Source organism: Varanus komodoensis, unplaced genomic scaffold, assembly GCF_004798865.1.
Source record: "Varanus komodoensis strain SLA01 unplaced genomic scaffold, ASM479886v1 scaffold2, whole genome shotgun sequence".
In the NCBI taxonomy this organism is placed as follows: Eukaryota; Metazoa; Chordata; class Lepidosauria; order Squamata; family Varanidae; genus Varanus; species Varanus komodoensis.
The window spans coordinates 59,078,697-59,101,210 of record NW_025335568.1 but is presented as its reverse complement, the minus strand read 5'-3'; the positions used below and the strand labels follow the sequence as shown (position 1 = coordinate 59,101,210).

The 22,514-nt window shown below is 40.9% G+C and overlaps 1 protein-coding gene across 5 annotated transcripts in view; it reads left to right on the top strand.

Annotated features, from left to right (window-relative positions):
- Positions 1-22,514, top strand: part of KLHDC3 (kelch domain containing 3) — a 58,156-nt gene that overhangs the window by 20,985 nt on the left and 14,657 nt on the right. For all 5 annotated transcript variants that reach the window (XM_044429003.1, XM_044429005.1, XM_044429008.1 and 2 more), the window contains exons 3-8: positions 1,974-2,150; positions 9,557-9,672; positions 11,447-11,518; positions 15,187-15,400; positions 15,838-15,924; positions 20,526-20,634. In XM_044429003.1, the coding sequence (XP_044284938.1) occupies positions 1,974-2,150; positions 9,557-9,672; positions 11,447-11,518; positions 15,187-15,400; positions 15,838-15,924; positions 20,526-20,634 (775 nt within the window). The remainder of the gene's footprint in view (positions 1-1,973; positions 2,151-9,556; positions 9,673-11,446; positions 11,519-15,186; positions 15,401-15,837; positions 15,925-20,525; positions 20,635-22,514) is intronic.

Sequence of the window (22,514 nt, the reverse complement as noted above, 5' to 3'; positions counted from 1 at the left end):
TGATGTGCTCTGCATATAAGTTAAATAGGCAGGGCAACAGTATACAGCCTTGCCGAACTCCTTTCTCAATTTTGAACCAATCAGTGGTTCTGTGTCCAGTTCTCACTGTTGCTTCTTGACCCACATATAGGTTTCTCAAGAGACAAATAAGATGGTCTGGTACTCCCATCTCTTTAAGAACTTGCCACAATTTGTTGTGGTCCACACGATCAAGGCTTTAGCATAGTCAATGAAGCAGAAGTAGATGTTTTTCTGGAACTCCCTAGCTTTCTCCATGATCCAGCGTATGTTGGCAATTCGATCTCTAGTTCCTCTCCCTCTTCAAAAACCTGCCTGTACTTCTTGTAGTTCTCGGTCCACATACTGCTGGAGCCTAGCTTGTAGGATTTTGAGCATAACTTTGCTAGCATGGGAAATGAGTGCAATGGTGCGGTTGTTTGAACATTCTTTGGCATTGCCCTTCTTTGGGATTGGAATGTAAACTGACCTTTTCCAGTCCTGTGGCCGCTGTTGAGTTTTCCAAATTTGCTGGCATATTGAGTGTAGCACTTTTACTGCATCGTCTTTTAGGATTTTGAATAGCTCAGCTGGAATACTGTTGTCTCCACTAGCTTTGTTGTTGCTCAGACTTCCTAAGGCCCATTTGACTTCACATTCCAGGATGTCTGGCTCAAGGTCAGTGACCACCCCATCGTGGTTATCAGGAATGTTAAGCTCTTTCTTGTATAGGCCCGATAATGGGCTCTTAAGTGAATTCGGTCAGATTCATCCCAAGATTTTCTCCACCTACGCTCTAGTCGTCTCCCAACCCACTTCATCGCCCGTAATTCAGGTGTGTACCAAGGGGATGAACGGGCTCTGCCCGGTGGGAGAGGACACTTAGGAGCGACCGTGTCAATAGCTCTGGTCATTTCCCCATTCCACAGTTCGACCAGAGCATCAACAGGAGCTCCAGCTTTATCAACTGGAAACCCCCAGAGCTTTCAGGAATCCATCCGGATCCATCTGGCCTCGAGGGCAGACCCACACAATAGGGTCTGCACCCTTACAGAGGGAAAGGCCGCCATCGAACTCAAACCTCATGAGGAGGTGGTCTGACCACTTATACATAATAAAATGTATAAAAATAATAGAACATTATATAAAATTTTTAAACCCAAACACACAGCAATTGACTACTCTGGAGATTTAAAATTAAGACAAGGCATAAAAACAGTATGCATAAAAACAGCATTGAAATATTGAAGTCCATCTATCTATTAAAATAACTGTTGAATAAAAAGATCTTTACCTGATGCCTAAAAGAGAACAATGACTGTGCAAGGTGCACCTCGTATAATATCATATAAATCCAGTGGTTTTGCATAACTAAAGCAAACGGTCAGAAATATGATATAATATGCAGGTTGCAGCTGAGAGTCAGGAGACAGGAAATAAACTGGTAGAATCTACAAGGTTATTAGGAATAAAGTGGGTTTATTCAGATATGAGACACTTGGGCTCAGATGCTTACTTAGCACTAGCAGCTGTCTTAGTTTAATGTTTACTAGCAATCTTCTTAGTCTAATGTACCTCCAAACATTGTGAAAATAAGCAATAAAATTGTAAATCATTTGAAAATGCCTTTTGAAATTATTAATAGTTAAATTGTAACCTATTGTTTAGCCACCCATTCCTCTTACTGCGTACCTAATGCTGCTTAACCTGGTAGACCAAATGGGACTTCAGAACACCTATTTTTTTCTGAATTGTGCTTGTTTTTGTTAATCCCTTCAAAACCTTGGAATATACCTTCCTGATTTGGAGCAACACTTGGGAATGTGATTCTCATCAGATAGTCTCATTTTCTGGCTTGATAATCTGCCAGGCAATTAAAGTGTTTATGTCAATTACTTTTGCTGTGATGTATAACCATAGCAGCCTGACAAACAATGGCAAGGCAGTCAAGTAATATTCTGGGCCTTTTCTTTTAGTCTCTCTGCGCTGGACCAAGCTTCCACCAGTGTGGACGAACAGTAGGGACCACGTGAGGGAAGTTCCCTACATGAGATATGGACACTCTGCAGTGCTCATTGATGATACCATCTATATCTGGGGAGGTCGCAATGACACTGAGGGAGCCTGCAATGTACTATATGCCTTTGATGTCAGTAAGTGTTGTCCTTCCTCTGTTTTCTTAGGACACTTCTGAATGTGTATTGTACTAAAACATTGCTGCCTGCATCTCTCTTTAAGCTAAGAATAACAGCTATGAAGCGATTTATGCCAGTGGATTCTCATGTGTATGAAAATACTTAGTTTCTTACTAATACTGTTTTAAGCACACATCAGAATTCCTTGCACAATCTTCCATGCTAGTGCTTCAATGAAATTATGTGTGTTGTACTGTGGACAGCACACATGGCAAAGACTGCACTCAGTAGCAGAAAGAAGATACAAAGCATTAAGTGAAATAAAGGGGGGAAGTGCAAAAATAAAACCAGCCACACAAGGAGAAGTGTACACAGTGTTTACAAGACGACAGGGGTCTTATAGGAAATATAGGTTAAAATAGGAAACCGTGGGTCTACTGAAAGTTCTGAGAATACCTGATATTGCTGAAATACAGGTATGCTAGCAGGAGATTTCAGAAATTAAGTTTAATAAAATATTTTTACAAGTGAAAAATGAATTGATAGCTATTTGCTGGCTGATATGCATGTTCACAATCACATGCTTGACCTGAATGTTTTATGAATGGCCACCTTATTAGAAGAATAAAGCCATGAAGGACAAGGATTTTCCAAAGAAAATTGATTAGGATTAAAACAGATAAGGATTTAACAGTTTATTTAAAACATTTAAATGAAACCTAGAATTTACACCTTTAAAATATAATAAATAGTAATTGTGCTAATAAGTGTGTAAAGGTGACTTAGAAAAAAATAGAAAAGCAAATATGTGCTGTACAGTTTTCCTGGTGATTGTGTATGCAGCTTAATATGAAAGAGAGGAAAGTCCAGGGGAGATGGGGCATGAGTGGAATGCAGTAAGAACATTTCATAGTGCCAGTTTTATTAAATGAGTGGATTCCTGGGGTAAGCAGTAAAGTAGGGTCAGGGTTTGGGATGCAAATAGATTGAATATTGCTACAATATTGGAGAGTTGAAGATTAAGTATTCAGGGCTATGGGAGGTAGTCTCACAGTGACAAAATTAGTGCAGCAGCAGTGTCAAAGACACACTGACTGGGTTTGCACAGTGGCTTTGAAAGCCACCCGCCCTCTTCCATAGGGTGCTTTCTTTATGTCTAGGAAACCAAGAGAATATTGCTTGAGGTTTCATAGCTACCTCTGGACAACATAGCAAACCCAGGTGAATCTCCAGATCCTACAGAGCCACTTGGCAGAAGTGGCAGAAAGTCTCACTGCTCTGCCCAGTCAGCTGCAATGACAGTCACCTAAAGTGCACAAGCAACACTTTGGGCAACTGTCATCAGCTTTCCTTGAGATTGCCAGGCGAAGAGCTTTGTTCCGCTGGGTTTCCCTTGGACAACTCCAGGACATAAATAGTAGATGTCCCTGAGTGGACAGCAGGGCAAAGTGATGAAAGTGGAAGGAGAACCATGGCTTACTCAAGCAAGGGTTGGACACTTAACAAGATTGATGAGGGCCAGAGGTGAAAGCAGAGGCAACTTCTGGCAGTATCAGCAAAGACATGGTAGAAGCGGAGGCAAAGTGAGGATCAGTGTACTGGCAAAGCATGGCAGGGCCAGAGACAAACAAAAGTTAAGGCACAACTGAAGATGTTGTAGGACTGGGGGCAGAAACCAAGTCAAGACTCATGTTGTGACAAAGCAAAGAGGCACTGGAAAGCATTTTATAGAGCCTCCTGTGGTTTCCAGCTGTTTTACCTGATTGGACTGGCCCTAATCTTGCAAGCACCTACAGGCCCAATACTAATCCTGTCATTTTATCAATGAGATGGAGGAGGAGATAACCACTTTGCTGACTAAATTCACAGAGGATACCCAAGTGGGGGTGGTGGCCACAATTGAGGAGCAGGTGATCCAGATCCAGAAGGATCAGGACAGGCTGTGGAAGTGGACAGGAGACAACAGGATGGCATTCAATGGAATAGGTGTCACAGGTATGGGACGGGGAACAAGTGGCTGGAGAGCAGCACTTGTGAAAGGAAACTTGGGGTACTTGTTGACAGCAGGATGAACAAGAGCCAGCAGTGTGATGCGGCAGTTAAGAAGGCAAATGCCACCCTTGGATGTATAGCCAGAAGTGTGGCTTCCAGATCAAGGGAGGTTTTGTTACTGTTCTGCATGACTAAGGTGTGCCCACAACTGGCGTACTGCATCCAGTTCTGGGCTCCACATCATAGGAGAGACATAGCTAGGTTAGAATCAGCTCAGCGCAGGGTCACAAGAATGGTAACCAGGTTGGGAGGGATGACATATGAGGAGAGATTGAGGGAACTGTGACCTGTTCTTTCCTGCAGTGTAGGGCAGGATGCATTCCAGTGGAGGAACCAGACTCCAGGTTGGAAGTCAGGAAGTACTTCTGATGGTTAAGATCCCTAGGATATGGAATAGGCTTCCAAGGGAGGTGGTTGAGGCCCCATCAGTGAGAGTGTTCAAGGAAAGAATGGACAATCACATGTTGGGGATTATATCAGCAGAGATGGCTTGAGCCAGGGGTCAGGCTAGATGGCCTGGGGGACCCTTCTGACTCCCCTTTCCCTCTATGTTTCTAAGTACAGTGGTACTTCAGCTCCTGAACGCCTTGGTTCACAAACAAATCAGGTCACGAACAAAAATTTCATTAAAATTTTGACGTGGATCACAAGCTCCGCATTGGGTGACGACCAAGATTGTAGCCATCCCCCCCACCCCGAGTGGAGAGATGGCCACGATCACAGTTGCTTTCATGCAGGGAAGGCGTGGGTGATCACAGGCATGCTCCCACAGGAAAGACAGGCGCAATCTCAGCCATCTCTCCTGCAGCTGTGCTGTGCCCGTCTTTCCTGCAGCAGCGCGCCTCTGATCACGCATGCCTTCCCTTCACGAAAGCAACTGCAATCGTGGCCATCTCTCCCCACCCAGTCATTGCCATTCCCCCCCCAACCAGCACGATCGTGGCCATCTCCCTACCCCACCCCCAACTAGCCGAGATCACGCCTGTCTCTTCCCCCCCACCCCCCAGCGCGCTGGGATGATAGGCGCATGCAAAGGATGACAGGTGCGATCTCGGTCGTGTTGGGGGTGGCAGGGAGATGGCCATGCTTGTGCTTGGGGTCGGGGGGGAGATGACCGCGATCTTTGTTGTCACTTTGCTTCACATTTTTCTGATTTAAAAAACGGTTACAGAACGGATTAACCTTATTTACATTGAACCTTACGGGAAAATTTAACTTGGCTCATGACCAATTTGGGTCATGACCAGAGTCCTGGAACGGATTAAGTTAGTGAGCCAAGGTACCACTGTAATTGCAAGATAAAGCAGGCTGCCTTCTCTGGCCACCAGAGAGCTGCATTGTTCTGCAGATCTTGACAATGTGCCCCCTTCCCTTTGTTATTGGATTAAGAAGTAGAGAATAGCCATGTTCTGCTGGGTCTCCTCCAGCATCATCATAGTGGCCACTAAGCAGCAGCCATGAGAAGTAATGGGGGGACATCCCACTTTGTGCTGTGCCTTCCCCCCGCTTTTGCTCGGTGTCTCAATGACTCACCAGCCAGTGCATTGAGCAAAGAATGCAGGTTCTGCTGTACCATCCTTGCTCTGCTCCCCTCAGTGCTCTTAGAATGTCTCTGGGATACCAGCTAGAGGGATGAGGGAGAAAGAAAGGGGGAAGTACTTTAAGAACCCCACTGAGCCCAATCGTTTGTCAGTCCCAAACTAACTAATTTATTTATATATCACCCCTAACCCAAAAGTCTCTCTGGGCAGTTTGCCGAGTTAAAACATATAAGAAAAAAAATATATATATCACTATAAAAGCAATAACAACAAGACAATAATAAAAACAAATCCAAGGCAACTAATCAAACTGGTACACAGGTACAGCAGCAGCATCTAATAAAACGTGAAAGAAATTAGGAGGGTAGGTACTCGGAGGAGGGCTTTCTCTGCGGTGGCGCCCAATCTATGGAATGTGCTCCCCAGAGAGGTCCGCCTGGCGCCGTCGTTATTTGTTTTTCGGCGCCAGGTGAAGACCTTTTTATTTAAACGTCATTTTAATTGTTAACAATATTTACTTATTTATCTGGCCAGGGTGACTTCTTTTCTTTTCTTTTCTTTTCTTTTCTTTTCTTTTCTTTTCTTTTCTTTTACAACTTTTCTTTTATAACTTCTTTTATATCGTGTTTTTTTATATATATATATATATATATATAATTTAATATTATTAATTTTAATTTTATATTGTTATTTTTGTATTGTATTGTATTGTGTTGTAAGCTGCCCCGAGGCTTCGGCAAGGGGCGGCATAGAAATGTTCTAATAATAATAATAATAGTAGTAGTAATAATAATAATAAAACTTTATTAAAAGATGTTCACCTGGGGTCTAAAGGAAAAGGGTAGGTGCCAGGCGAACCTCTTTGAGGAGTTTATTCCAAAGATGGGGTGCAACAACCAAGAAGGCTCCCTGGCTTAAAGTGCCATGTGAAGCCGCCCACTAGTAGTTCAGTAAGAGATCCAGAGTCAAACAGTGTTTGTAGTGGGTGCTTAGGCATTGGTGAGGGGCTTTCAGTTAACGCAGCTTGGTTAAAAGATTGTGGGGGAAATAGCAGAAAGGTAGAAGGAACATAGTTCAAGTTAGCAAGGAGCTAGTAAAATAATATGCCTGTTCTTAAGTCTGTGTCAGTTGAGATCAAAATGTTTTAGGCAAAAGAGATTAGCAGTAAAGAAGGGAAGGAGAATGAAAAGTGGGAAGATCTTAAGAAGTTTCCTGTAACATTTCTGTGAGAATTCTTGGGAGGAATGGTTCCTAACATACACTGCCTTATAGTCCTCTTTACATCCCTGTTTCTGGGCCTAATTTTTACCATATAAACAATAATGGTGTTGCCACAACCAAATGCCTCAGTGAATATTTAATAAGAATGTTAAAAGGATTAAGAGGTACTATCTGGTGTGAAGACTAAACCTGTGAGTTTTTCCATCTATGTATCAATTGCAGGGTTTGGTATTATATTACATCAGCCCTCTGCTGATTTCCAGCCAGACCATTCTTTGGATGGACCATGCTCATGGCATGATTAATTTTAGCAGGCATCCAGTGGAATGTCAGGATGCAGAGGATTAGGTAGGAAAACTTAGCCAGAAGGTAAAGCATGCATTGAAAAGCCAACCTGTAGTTGGCTTTTGGAAGGCTTCTCATTGACTTTTTCAGGTTGGAATAGGGCCTGAGGCTTTGAAAGGCTGTCAGGCTGATACATTTGGCAACTTTTTACAATGTTAATTTTGATTTTCAATATTGCATCAACTTGTATAATTTTTTTTTGCTGTAGTATATGTATACATGTAAAAAGGATAGAAATGGAGCAAAACTATTGACCTCCAAGTGGCAGGACAAATCTTCAGTAGGAAGGTACAAAGCACATGCATGCAATATCTGTATCTATTTATATTGATTGGTTGTGGCAACATTTGTCATTGTTCCTAGCATCTGACAGGAAAGGATGTCAACTGGAAAACAGCTTTCTGTTTGGCCATGAGCTTTTTGCATTACAAAATGACATTGCTTCTTGAAGACATGGATTTCTATATGGACCAGTGTAATATAAATACACCTGTTTATCCAGTGCAGCTATATGTTTGTCAATACTTCAGAACTCAGTTCCCAAAATAATTGTTTTTCCTGGGAATTAATGTAGATATCTTCAAGATATAATTACATAATTTTGAGGGCCTGAATTTATGCACTTGAAACATAATTTCAGAAGGAAGCCTAAACCAATATGCTAGAAAGAGTTAATTCATGAGATTGCTATCGAAAGAATGCAAAAAGGACAGAGAGCTTAGTTTCAGTGTTTGATTCATCTGCCTAGAGCTGAAACTAGTTTACACATAATGCATCATGGAGCTGCTCCAAGAAATGAATCACATGACTAAAGTCATAACATGGGATAGACTTGTACTGTATTATGTCTGCTTCTAAGAAAAAAATGTGGCTTGGTATGTTTGAGTCATTGTAATAAGTATATATTAAATCATTCTTGTGTTAATGTTTTAGATATAGGACTGATGAGCGAGAACATTTTCTATAAATTTATCTTAATAAGAAAAAAAACTAATCTCAAACAAAACTGCCAGTACTAAGAATGTTCTGTACAATGAATGCCAAAATACTAAGAAGGTAAATGTGTTTAAAGAAACAAAACAGACTTGGAAAGATAGCCAAGCACAGAGGACAGATAGAAAAAGTTCCTCTGGACTTGGCTGTCTTTCCAAGCCTGTTTCATTTCTTTTAACACATTTACTTTCTTAGTATTTTGGGGTTCATCGTACAGAGCAAAAAGCAGATATCCTTAGAATTCTATTGGATATTCTGTCACTGCATATCTGCCAAACTGATTTTGCATCTGGTAAATGAGGAATGGCTGAAAAGCTTCACAAGAGCTGCTGCTGTCCAGAGTTCTAGGCAGCTTTGCATGTGTTTGTTTGTGCCATTTCCTGTCATCCCTGGAAAGCAAGTGTACTAATCCACCCCATCTCAAGGGAAAAAGTGGAAGCCCTGGATGAGTCATTTCAGGCTAGACAAAGCCCTGAGGCTCTTCTGCAGGGCATTGTCCTTTACTGGCTTGAGAATGCCATCTAGATTAGATATTACACAGCTCACTTCAGTCTCTAGTTTCATGTGTTTCTCTTGGCTGAGGTCTTTAGGGATAGCAGATGACTGGATTTAGATACTGAAGCATGGCAAGCATCCTACTAGGAACAAGGCTCACTTTCCGTTTGTGCTAATCGTCTCCCCAGAGTTCTTGTTGACCTTTCACTGGGCCACAGTACAGCTTGTGTTAGTCAGGGTCAACAGCTATGGATAACAGCCAGGTTGTGAGAGGTTCTTGGTGCTGGGAGGATTTTGAACAAACCTCTCTCTTGCTGCTTCCTGGAATAAGCACTGAAGCTGACTGACAACTGTGGATAGGAAAGGATAGGAAATCTACTGCTTCAAGGATTCTCCTGGGTTTCCAGGACAGGTGTCTGCCTAAGCACTGCAGTGGTTTTGATTTTTGGGTATTTGTATTATCCTGTATGAAATTTTCATAGACTTAAAACATTTAATCACTATTCAAAAGTTTGCAAGCATTTATTATGACTTAGGTTTGTGTCGATAGAGAAACCACATAGGATGTGTGTGACTTGTGGCTTGCAGAGTTTTTCAGGAATTGTAATCAAGATGCCCCCCCCCCATTTATTATTTTGTGTGGAACAGCATGAAGAAGGCACTCTTTCCATACATCTTGTATATTTGGAATTAAGTTTCTCAAGGATTTTCCCCTTTTATGTCTCATTCCTAAGCATTCTTTCTATGACTACTAGTAAAATCTTGTCTTTATATTAGGCACACACAAATGGTTCACACCGAAAGTTTCTGGAATGGTTCCAGGAGCAAGGGATGGACATTCGGCTTGTGTCTTAGGAAAGAGCATGTATATCTTTGGTGGATATGAGCAGCTGGTAAGTTGTCCTAAGATCTGTGCTATTTATGTTTTGCATCTGCTTGGGAAGTGCTGCTTTCAGTCAAGTTGTTTCAAGAAAATACTGGGCATACTTCCCCTTGTGCTACAAAGTTGAAAGACATTAAGTTAAAAGTGACTGGATTTAAAAAAAAACTCTACATTTTCACATTCTGTTAAACTTCCATTAAAATCAGAAGTAAATCTCACTGAGTTCAGTAGGATTGTTTATTCCCAAGTGCATAAGATAAAAGCCTTAGTTGATATCTTGGTCTGAAGGACTAGATACATTTTAATGTGAAAGCCTGCTTACTGCTACTATTTCTTTATTCATCTTGACATCTTACAGTTAGAGAGCAACTATTGCATCTTTTACAGGTAGGCAAGAAAATAATTTTAGGGTGCTTCCAGACAAGCCCTTTATTTTCCCATTATGCTGCTTCATTTTACAGGGAAGTTTGAAGGGGCCAAAACATCACTATCTTCCATTCATAACACTCTAGTGTTTGATTTCTTTCTCACTGCAAAAAATCCATTAGATAAGAAGCTTCTGATAGTTAATGCAATGATACCCCTGTCTGAAAGCACGCTTTGTCTGTTGATATTTTTGGCATGGTTCTTGTTATCAAGCCAGTTGACAAGTAGTGTCCATGTATCTGTGTTTTTGTCCTTGGAGTTTTGCCCACTTTATCTCCAGCCCTGCCCACTGCTGGTATGCTGCTCCTGAAACTGTCTGGAAAAAAAATTGTTACTGGTTCTGCATCTCTGGCGTAAATCTTAGGATATAGTTGTGCATGTATACTATACTTAAAAGGATCAATAGATACAAGATTACACATGGAAATGGGGGCTTAAGGATAAACTAGCCCAACCCAGTGCCCTGCCTAATGGCTGTTTAGAGCCATCTTAATTGCCACTAGAAAACAATCTCTCAAGTTTAAAGGCAATCATATTTAGAATATTTATGTGGTATGTGGAATATTTCCCTCCTAACTCATTCATGCAATTACTGCAAAGTAGATGATTCTTATTTTCCAGCTGGGGAACTAAGTCATTTGAAAAAAGTCACCAAAGCCATGCAAGGAGCTTGTGGTTGAACAGAGCTTTGAACCCATGTCTGGGACACTGAAGCAAAATAGGAGATGGTCTTGAGATTTAAGGGAATGCTCAGCAATCCTCCCCCAAATTATCTTTGCATCTTTTTGGCAGATCTAAGTCTTACAGATTTTTATCAAGGCCAGCAAAATTGTATCTTCCATCTTGTATATTCTTCTTGGAATATTTATCTTGAGACTCCTCTTGCTTGTTTTGGTGACAATTTAACAAGTCCAGCTGAGTTTGAGTGCACCTTACATTTAGCATTTTTTTCTGACAAAGGAAGATGGGCAGCTCTTGACACTCAAGCCAAGCATTCAGAACCATGGTACGTTGCTGCAAATGATAGCTTTACTCTCTGGCTGTTCTTCCTGTCTGTAAAATGGAGGTGTTTTATCATGGCAGGTTATTATAGCAAAGTTTGTTAGGCCCTTAATTCATATTCATTGTATGCTTTGAATAATATGTAAATACTGATAAAGAATTATTTTGCTTTTTGAGCCACATTTTTAGTCTCCTGAAAATATTTTAACACCATGAGGAAATCCTGAAGAACTAAATTTTATAGCATTTTCATCTTTGAAAAGTAAAGTAGCCAAGTTTTTCTTTAAGAACCCTAGATTCAGTTTCAGTTCTAGTGTTGACACACCCATTAATGTAATAATTGTTCTTTCTTTCAGGCTGATTGTTTTTCAAATGACATTCACAAATTGGATAGTAGCAACATGATGTGGAGTTTGATCTGTACCAAGGTCAGTATTGATGTCTTGTGTGTGAATCTACATCCTGTTTAATTTTTGTTTGCTTGAGCTAAAAGTCAACCCAATTGTGAACACCCAAATCATATTACCTTCTTTTATGTGGTTCCTGTTACTTAGAGATATTATCTATCTATGTGTGTGTTTATTAGATTTCTGACCTGCCCCATTAGCCATACATATGGTTGTGCACCTGTGCAGAACAGAAATTGTAAACACTCAAGAGCAGAATAGAATTTAGGTGGGAGTTCTGCCTGCCCTTTCTGTGTCTGCTGCTGCTATGGCTTCGGTTTTCCTTTTGATTTGGTTTCTTTTTATCGACCTATGCTGTTAGAAAGATTTGGAACATACTCTTCCTCATGACTATTGTGATACAAAATTGTTTAATTCATTGTTTCATTCTTTTTCTAGAATGTTTAGCACTTTCTCTCCCTTTGCTCGTTCCTTTCTCCCTTTCCTATTTTCTCTGAGTTCTTTTCTTCCTTACAACTTTCACTCCCCTTGCCCCCCACTAAAGTGGCATGGCCTCCAAAGTCTTCTTTAAAAAGTGTATTTGATGCCATGGGACGATACTGTTAACCAGTGGGCACTCCTACACTCTTAACTTGAACGAGGCACACAGAGTAGACTGTGGTAGCCACTGCCCAGGATTTTACTAAGCAGGCCAGGAGAAACAGAATGGTATGCTTTATTTATTTATTTATTTATTTATTTATTTATTTATTTATTTATTTAAAACATTTCTATGCTGCCCCATTCGCCAAAGCGGCTCACAACATAAATTAAAATATAATACATTAAAAATATAAAACAAATTAACAATATAATTATATAATGCCCTTCTGTGGGAACAGGCTCCCAAGGCATCAGAAACAGCCACACTGAATCCACCTCCATTTACTATCTTGTTCTCCAATTTCAAAATGTTAGCTCTGCCCCTCTCTTCACTTATTTCAGGGACCCCATCCATGGAAGACACCCATCTAGGTATGGGAAATACCAGCCCTTACTTTGGCAACAGTTTCAGCTAAAATGCTAAACCCCCCCAACCATTGACAAATAGCAGCCTAGCCCTCTGTACCAATGTCAGGTTAAACTGACCAAGTATCAGAACAAACTGCTAATCTCCAGGCACCAGGACTGAAGAATGAAAAGAGAAAGAACACCTGTGGATCAAGTCAGATAATGAGTCAACAATTATGCCTACACCAAAACCTTCAGTACTGATGGGTTCACAACCATTCTGGAGAAGCTGCAGTTCCTATGGGATTGTGACTCCTCAGATAATGATCAATGTATTGGGTTAGTATAAGAAAATGAATTCAGGAAGTGGTTCTTCCTGGAATAGTATTGCTATGTTCCTTGGAACTGCTCTCCAAATAGGGGTAGATCACCTGGTTACTAAGAAATCTCACCTTCTTGGCTTCATTGAGAAGTATCCTCTGACATCACTAAAGTATACCATAGAAAGGCCATAAAAGAAGACACTTACTTCAGTATATCTGACCCATTTGATGCACAGCTACTGCAAGCTAACTACTGTACCTAAATTTACTCGCTTGCTTCTCAATCTTTGCACTTCACCAGCCAGCTTTTTCCATGATGGGATCCTGCCAAAACTCCCAAAACCAGCTTTACTGGCTGCCACATCTCAACTCCTGGATTCTCAAAGCAAATCAAGGATGATCACTCATGAGTGGGAACTTCCTTAGACTGTCCACATGTGGAACACCCCTCTTATGGCCCTGAACACAAAAGTGATGTTTTCTGTTGCAAGGTGGGACACAACCTAGACTCTCCTCTTTCACAGGAATGGAACTTTTGCTTCCTTCCTTTTCCTTTATCGCATGCCTTTTGGCAAAATACAGGATGATAGTGCCCATTTCTGTCTGTCTGTCTATCTAGATCCTACCTTTCTCCCACTGGAAGTCAAGGTGGCTACATGCTGTTCCCATGTGGTCTCCCCTCAAGCTCAGGCCAGCCCCAGACCTTCTTAGCTTCATCATGGTGGATCCTTATATGCTTTCAGACTACAGTCTGGGCCCAATAACCCCATTGTGCCCAAGACAGGCATGGCTTGCAACACTGCTCCGCTTGTCAGATCTCACTTTTTAGCAAGTGTTTTGTATTGCATCCCTCATAGTGCACAGAAAGAATTTCAGACACCCTCTACTAGAAACTCTTGACCACACTGGATAGAGGATATGTGATTTAACCAATTCTCCAAGGAGATTTTGGAGGTGATGATTCCCACATGCCTTCTATTCAGACTTCAAATGTCACTAACTAGAAGGGATTTGGGCCTTTCTTATCCACAAGAGACTGAACCTGGAACCTTGCTGTCCTGCTCACATATTGGACTTCTTTCTTCTATTGAAAACTATGCATCTGACGCTCATGCATTAAAGCTTACTTAGGAGCAGTACTGGCTACACATAACGTGCCATGAACTTGCACCTTGATGTTAAGGTGCAAGAATTCCTTACAAGAATTCCAGGGTTGTTCTTTAGGAATTGTTTTCCTTAAAGAATTTTCCAACTTTTATCCATTTCCTCACCTATTTGGGCACAGATCCTGTTGGTGGTCTTGGCACAACTTAGAGCTAAATCCTTCTAGCCCTTGGCTACTGCTTTGTAAGGCTCTTTATGATGAAAATGGCTTTTCTGATTGCTGTTTCTTTGGCATGAAGAGTGCTTTTTTAGCATGAACAACCATTCCTTGCATTCCACTAAGGTAAGGTTGTCTTGTGCCCAGGCTGTTCTTTTTTCCCAAAGTAGTTTCACAGTTCCATCCAGTTCAGGACATTGTGTTACCTTCTTTCTTCCGCAAGATCAAACTTAATTCCTTAGATGTTAAGGGAGACTATTGTTTTATTTAAACAGAACATCATTGTTCAGAATGTCCCCTTAACTATTTATCTGCCATTCTGACCTAAAGAAGGGACACCTTGTATCTTCACAGTGTTTTGCCAAGCACTGGGCTTTTTGTGCAAATCCCAAGTGGTTCATGCCAATTGTATTTCTTGTTTACCAGAGTCCAGAGCTTTGAGCCCCCACAAGAAGTCTATGTTTGTAGGATCCTTTGCTGCTTTCTTCAGGGCCTTCCAGTTCTACAGCTATGCAGATCTGCAGCTTGGGCTCAGCTATCTACGTCCATCAAACATTACAGCCTAGACATCTGGGTTCAGGCAGATTCAGCCTTTGGCAGGGTTGTTCCTTTTATAGTTTTAGTGTCACATCTTCCTCCTCTGATAGGTCTCCCATATGTGTGAGTGACAGAGACCATAAAGAAGGAGGACAGGTTGCTTACCTGTAACTGTGGTTCTTCCAGTGGTCTTCTATGAATTCATACAACCTATCCTCCTCCCCAATTAGGTGACCCACCTTCTTTGTTTCCTCAGCTGTGGCATACTCAGAACAGGTGGGAGCCACCTCCAGGGCATATTCAGAAGGGATGAAGAGGTCTGCCACCTGACCTCTATTCAGCTCTAGAATGTATAGAATGACTGTTCTGCACAGGCATGCAAGCCATAAGTGTGAGTTGACAGATTGTCATTTATAGAACCATGGTTACAAGTAAGCAGCTTGTCCTATCTTGTCTCTCACTTCTAAAGTAACCTTGCATTTCCCTTTGACTTACTTAACAGGAGTCTCTTATTTCAGGGTACACCAGCTCGTTGGAGAGATTTCCACTCAGCCACAATAATTGGGACAAAGATGTATGTGTTTGGGGGAAGAGCAGATCGCTTTGGGCCATTCCACTCCAACAATGAGATTTACTGTAACCAAATCAAAGTATTTGACACAGATACCAACTCTTGGCTGGATTCTCCTCCTGCTCCCCTCCTCCCTGAAGGCAGAAGGAGTCACTCAGCATGTAAGCTATCATAACACTCTGTGGAACTTGCAAAGGGTTGAGATCTGAATAAAATAAAATGCTTGGCAGATCACACAAAAGTCTTCAAAAAGCCATAAGTTGCCCTTTGCTTTTGGAGAAAGAAGTGAATTGGGCATCAGCAAGTTAACTGACTTGTGTTTCCTGTACTGCATACTTTTCTGCCTCATCTAAAATCAGGTCTGTACATCATTCATGAAAGGAAGTACCAATCAGTTTTGGATAAGATGAAAAAGAACGAGAAATAATGATTGCTTATTCCTGTTCTCTCCGTCCTCTGTACCTCCATCTGAAATTATTCTTAATCTGAAACAAGCAGACAATGTTTGTTCTGGAAGTGGCATGTGAAAAAAAGGATTAACTCAAACCCCTTTCAATGAAATTCAATGTTCTGACATGTTTTCCTTTGTTTCCTACAGTTGGCTACAATGGAGAGCTGTATATATTTGGTGGCTACAATGCACGTCTGAACAGACATTTCCATGATCTTTGGAAATTTGATCCAGGTATTTGGATTGAAATTGCTTTCTATTATTGGTATTGGCAGGAACCTCTAAGAATCTCTTTTAAGATCAGGACTGCAATTATGCACTGAACATTTTTCTTGTATGTTTTATATGATGCATTATGTGCAGCAGGTGTAGGAAGCATGTGCTCAAACAAAGGGAATAGACATTCCATAAGTAACCACTAATGAGGTCAATAAACTAGAGACTAATTAATATGATTAGCTGAAGTGATAATTTATCATGATGATTTGAGGTCCATTCACAGATGGGATGTTGTTGTTGTTAGTCGTGAAGTCGTGTCCGACCCATTGCCATTGCGACCCCATGGGCAACCTTCCTCCAGGCCTTCCTGTCCTCCACCATCCCCCAGAGTCCACTTAAGCTCACACCAATTGCTTCAGTGACTTCATCTAGCCACCACATCCTCTGCCGTCCCCTTCTTCTTTTGCCATCTATTGTTCCCAGCATTAGGCTCTTCTCCAGGGAGTCCTTCCTTCTCATTAGGTGGCCAAAGTATTTGAGTTTCATCTTCAGTATCTGGCCTTCTAAAGAGCAGTCAGGGTTGATCTCCTCTAGGACTGACCGGTTTGATCACCTTGCAGTCCAAGGGACAGATGGGATGGCTTCATTGTAATGGTAAGGAAGTGTTAGCACAAACAGCCACTCCCCAGAAAGCCCCCAAGCACTGCTGGAGGGTGTGCTACATGGCACACAGGTTGTGCAGCAAATCTAGGTTGTATATAATAGGTTGGAATTTGGGGCACTCTGAGCTTGTGGCTTCTGGCTATGTGGTTTTCCTGACTCTGCTGCTATTAAAAATAGCACCAGAGCTTATTGCGGGGCTTATGGGGCATGTAGTGTCTCTATGGCTGGGGTGTGTCACTGTTGTGGATGCCATTCTGCACAGCAGATTTGTGAATCATGGCTTTGATGGATAGATTACTCTTGATGAATAAGAGAATTCTTTTTATACATTAAGAGCATTTTAATTTGTAATTGCTCTTTTATAGTAGTTTGACTATCACTAACCAGTAACTTGGAGAAAGAGGTAATAAGAACTCTAGCTTTATCCAGGAAGTTTTATCCAGCTAACCTATCACAGCTGGTAGGTTAGTTCTCTAGCAATTTTGTTTTACACAGGAATACACAGCTACTTTACTTTTGGGGGGTTGAACCTCCCCCCCAGCTCCTTGCTCAGGGGCTAGACTCTTGTGTGCACAGCTGTAGCAACTACTGTGCTAAAAGTAGAGGACATAACAGTGGCCTCTGTAATAATACAGAAACCTATCTGGCATCCTCTCCTTTATCACTGAGAGGAATGCTGGTCCTTCAGTAAGATTTAATGGATTAAAGTATTGAACGGTCCTAGAAGGTCTAGCTTCAAATCCCTGCTTAGCCAGAGACCCACTAAGCCAAGACTGCTTCAGCTTCTAAGACTGCTTCTCAGCTTCAGAGGATTGGATTTAAAAATGAAGGAAGGAAGAATTTTAAAGCACCCTTGCACTTTGGATGTCCCTGAATTCTCTGTTCTGTAAACCAGTTTTTCTGACTTCTTCAGTTCCTCTTTGCTATTCCCACGGTAGTTCCCACCTTCTCCTTGACATATCCCATGCCACAAGTGAGCTGCAAGTTGAAGCCAGAAGGAAGACATACTGGTGCAGGAGAGATTTAAAATTCTAGTTTATTGCATTCCCCTCCCCCAACAAAGAATCAAAAACTACCTGCTTCAGCTTGAGAGGGATTTTTCTCCCTCTCCCATAACGCTGGAACCAAGGGTCATTTTATTTATTTATTTAACTTGTATTCCACACTAATGGTCCCATAGGGTTTTCTAGGCAGATCATCCCAAGGATCATTCCTTGAAACTGATTGGTAGGAGGTTTAGCACAGACAAAAGGAAGTACTTCTTCACACAAATGCATGGCAAGACTATGGAATTCATTGCCATGGGAAGTGGTGATGGCCACCAATTTGACTGGCTTTAAAAGGACTGGACACATTGATGGAAGAGGAGACTATCAGTGCTCCTAGCCTTGCTGGCTGTGTACTACCTCCTTTACCAGAGGCGGCATGCCTGCACACACCAGCTGTTGAGGAGCTTGGGCTGGTGGAGTTCTTACACCCACCTTGCTTAAGAGATCCTGCGGGCAACTGGTTTCCCACCATGTGTATGGAGTGCTGGACTAGATGGACCTTTGGTCTGATCCAGCATGACTTTTTTGTGTTCTGGGAAGAAGTCTGGCCAGAGCGACTTCTTTTATATTGTTATTTATTTTATATTGTTATTTTATATTTTATATTGTTATTATTGTAATTTTTATTATGTTGTAAGCCGCCCCGAGGCTTCGGCGAATGGGGCGGCATATAAATGTTTTAATAAATAAATAAATAAATAAATAAATAAATAAATAAATAAATAAATGTCTCCAGAAATCCTGACAGCAAATGTCATTGCTTGAGCAGATATGTTGGTAACAGTTGCCTGTATGGGTTCACCTTCCAGAGAACCTAAACATGTAAGAGAACTGCTGGATCAGAATAAGGTCCATTTAGTTCAGCACCCTGTTTCAGATAGTGGTGAACCAGAAGCCAACAGTCTCCCCTGCTGTTTGCTCTCCTTCCCCCATAATATTCAGGAAATTACTGTCTCCAAACCTAACATTCCATTTTGCTCTCACACTTTCTAATAATGAACTCAGCTGATGAATGCTAGTAGTATTGCAGCTAAAATCAGACCACTAAAAACAAGAAGATGAAATATTGGGATACTCAAAGAAATATCTAGAATTAGAGTAATACTAACCATCTTTAGGAAAAACACCTCAGACAGCTCAAAACAACGCCTAGTCTAGTGAGAACTGAGCATGCTCATTTGTTTAGTCTGTTGGGGGGAAATGCTGTGGTAAAGTGTAGTAGCTGTAAGAAGGCATGGCTTGCTAGCTAGCTGGAATACTGAATAGGAACACTCTATGCTGTAACACTTAGTTGCAGATCTCATCTCTTTTCCTCTCTAATATCCAGGGTCCTCCATAAATGTGTTTTATTTCCTATTTAAAATGAAGCTGTCAGTGGTGTCAGTAATACAGTATAGATCATTACATTATTAAAATATGTATTTACATATTTTTTTAATTTTATGAAACAATATTTCCTTTTGTTTGTTCTGCATTTACTGTATCTCAATGTTATTAGGTGACCATAAGTTCCAGTATTATAAAAAGAGACATTTTCTCTTCTCAGTACTCCTAAGGCAGATTCATCATTGGATATTACAGGAAGTGACATCTTTTCGTTCTTCTTTCTTATGTTCATACAACTAATTTGCCCATCTTCATTCTTTAAAAAGGAGACTGGTGATCCTCTCTGTGGATATGTTTTCTGTACTTTATGTACTTACCAACAGGTGGCAGCAGTTCTGCATTTTACCTTCAAAATTCAAGTTAAGCATATATCTGTGGAAAATTCCTAAAAGATTTTGCTTGTGGGTTTGTATTTTTTAGTTCCACTATTGTCACTTTCTCTTTTGCCCTCCAGAAAAATTGCTTTTTCAAGTACCCTTATACTGCAAAGATCCATTTTTAATGAAGCCAAAAATAATTCAATTGGAGACTTTAAATTTTGATATTCCAAGGGAAATTGGAAGGTATTATTTAGTATAGTGGTGGGCAACACATGGATTGCAGACTAAATGCATGTAGTCCCCATAGCCTCAAATGCATATCTTCTGGTTGCACCTGAATTTGCAGCAAAACAAATCAGTACACCCTTTGTTTTAAAACAGAATTTGCATTTTCAAGCCATTGTGGTTTGCCACCAAACCTTGCCAAACCACCTATTGTTTTGCCATGGCACAAGCAGTTGTGCAGCCCACCCAGGAGCTGTTTGGAGGGGCATTCAAATTGGTCCCAAGAGGACTGGGGCTGGAGCCTGGATTTAGGAGATGTAATTTAAGATGTTGTTGCTTCACATCATCTTCTGTCACATGAAGGTATGAAAAATATATTCAGCTACTTGAGTGCCAGAGATATTCAGCCTCTACCTTTCTGTAAGGATGCCTTTACACTTTACACTTGTTCTTTGTTTGGCATGATTGGCATCACCTTAGCAAGATTTTCAATAAGCTCTCAGTGGATTTCTGCTTTTATGAAGGAAATCTCTGCTGTATTGTGAATAAAATATCAAATGTGCAAGTAAACACTTTTTGTGAGGAAAAAATGATATTTTATGGTACTGGAAACCCTGAACATTTCCACTTCTGAGTAAAAATTCTCAACTGTGTGTATTGTGTTCCTATGTGCTAACTTTTGTGCACTCAAAATGGTGTAAGATCCAGCTTTCCGTTGAAATGCTTCTGCTACAAAATAAGATGCTAAGTCATATGGAGCCTGGAGAGCAATTGTTCCAAGGGACTTACCCTTTTTTAATGACAAGTGAGTAAAAAAGGAGACAAAGGAGGAAAGAATAGGAGATGGAAGGGTTAACGTTTGGTTCTTTGTGATAAGTTGTAACTTTTGTGCTGTTTCAGCTTGTCCATGTGGCTTGTCTGTACCAGGATTGCTTGAGATACTCAGCTTTCATGGTGTACATGTTTTCTCCAGTTTCTTCTACCTGGAAGAGAATCGATCCCAAAGGGAAAGGGCCATGTCCTCGCCGCAGGCAGTGCTGTTGTAGAGTAGGAGACAAGATCATCCTCTTTGGAGGCACCAGGTGAGTCCTGTACCACATTAGCTTTCTTAGTGTTCCAGCTCTTGTGGATCTGAAACTTCATTTCTTAGTTCTAAGCACTTCTATAGGAGTTACAAAGCTTCTTTTAGAGTCTTTGTATGAGGACTTAAGGCAAGCCTGATCCCACACACACTATTGACCATTCTAAAAGCTGTGTTCACTTCTGATGTTTGAAATTGACTTATGGGGAGATTCAAAGCCTCCAGACCAATCTCCAAAGCCACTCTTTGACTATTTCACTCTAAACTAGTCTTCTCCAACCTGGTGTCTTCCACTGCTTTGGACTAAACTCTCATCACCCCTGACCATTGGCCATGTTGTTTAGGGCTGTTAGTAATTGATGTTCAAAACATCTGGATGGTACCAGAAGAATGCTTTAAACTGTACAAGCAAGGAGTTTTCTAGCATGTCAGCTTGTGGTGATTAGTTCTTTATCAGCTGTGCTTGTGGAACTTGTGCTATTGGTGAATGACAAAATACCCCAATATCCTGTTTTCGATGCCAACACTCCTTTGTGAACAGGTTGAACATTTTGTTTCATTGCAAAGGGGATCAGCACTCCTCTACACAAATTCTTCACATGTTTCTTCTCCTGTGCTGTACAAGTTCAGTGAAATGATGTATAATAGGTCAATCATCCAACTCATTTTTTCCTGCTGTATCTTCCAAGCCATTCATAGAGCCTTTCAAAACAGAGCTTGTCCTGCTTGTGGATTTTTTGGAACTTCCTCATAACTTGGGGTAGGAGAAGGTTCTGGTGCATTATGGATATTGGATTCTTAGTTTCTCATTTCCAGACTTAGAGTTGTGAATTTTACTAGAATGTATACCTGATTTTAATATTTTTAAATGTGCTATAAAATTGTAAATTATGTTCAACATTATGAACTTTGTGGATCCAGTACTAGAAGTAGTTGTACTTGGGAAATGAAAATTCAAATACCAGATTAGCTTCACAGTCATTGAATGGCTCTATGCAAGTCATTTTGACCTGGTTCACATAATCAAAACAACCCACTGAGGCACATGACAAGCAGGATTTGTCACTCATCAGCATCTGGTCACAGCTTGTTATGCCATGTGAACCTGGGGAAGATGAGTTAATCATCCCTTCTATAACCCATGGTCTGTTTCTGGGATCTGTTTAACCCTCACAGAACATAGAACCTGAGTTCACTTGACAAACCACAGGTAGGCATTGAATATTCAGAATAGCCACTGGCATATACCTAAATAAGCCATGGTGGGCTGTCGGTTATGCTAATAGCATTTTGTATTGTAGATCTGTTTCCCCTTTTTGCAGAATTGAATTATTTAATGCTCTATTTCACAGGGTCCAAGTATGTACACTGAAAGTGTTCTAAAAATGATAAAGCATGAGAACTGTTTACTCCTACAGAACCTAGCATTTCCTCCCTCACATCTCTTTCTTGTGGTTGTATTTTAATCCTTGCTTTAGAATAATGAACTAAGGCTTAGCATGGATAGTAACACTCAGTCCCAAATCTCAGGTTCCAAACTGATCACTAATTAAACAGTTTTCATTTGGCCTTGAAGCTTACCCCTCCTTACTTCATTCTTGCCTGGCAATTGGCTAACATAACCTCTAGCAAAATGTCAGAATCATTGAGCATTACTTCAAAGTACAAATGTGCTGTGGAGATACAGGTGTGTGTGGATGGGTGGGCTGTGCTCCCATGGTTGAAAAATTCTGTGGGTTACAGAGCGTTCATACATAGCATAAAGACTGGATATCTGTATCCTTTGCATGGAGCAATGTCTATTTCCTGTCTTGATGTTTTTTTTTTGGTGAATGCCACTGCCTGCCTGGGGCTTTTCATAAAAGCAAAACATCCCTCATC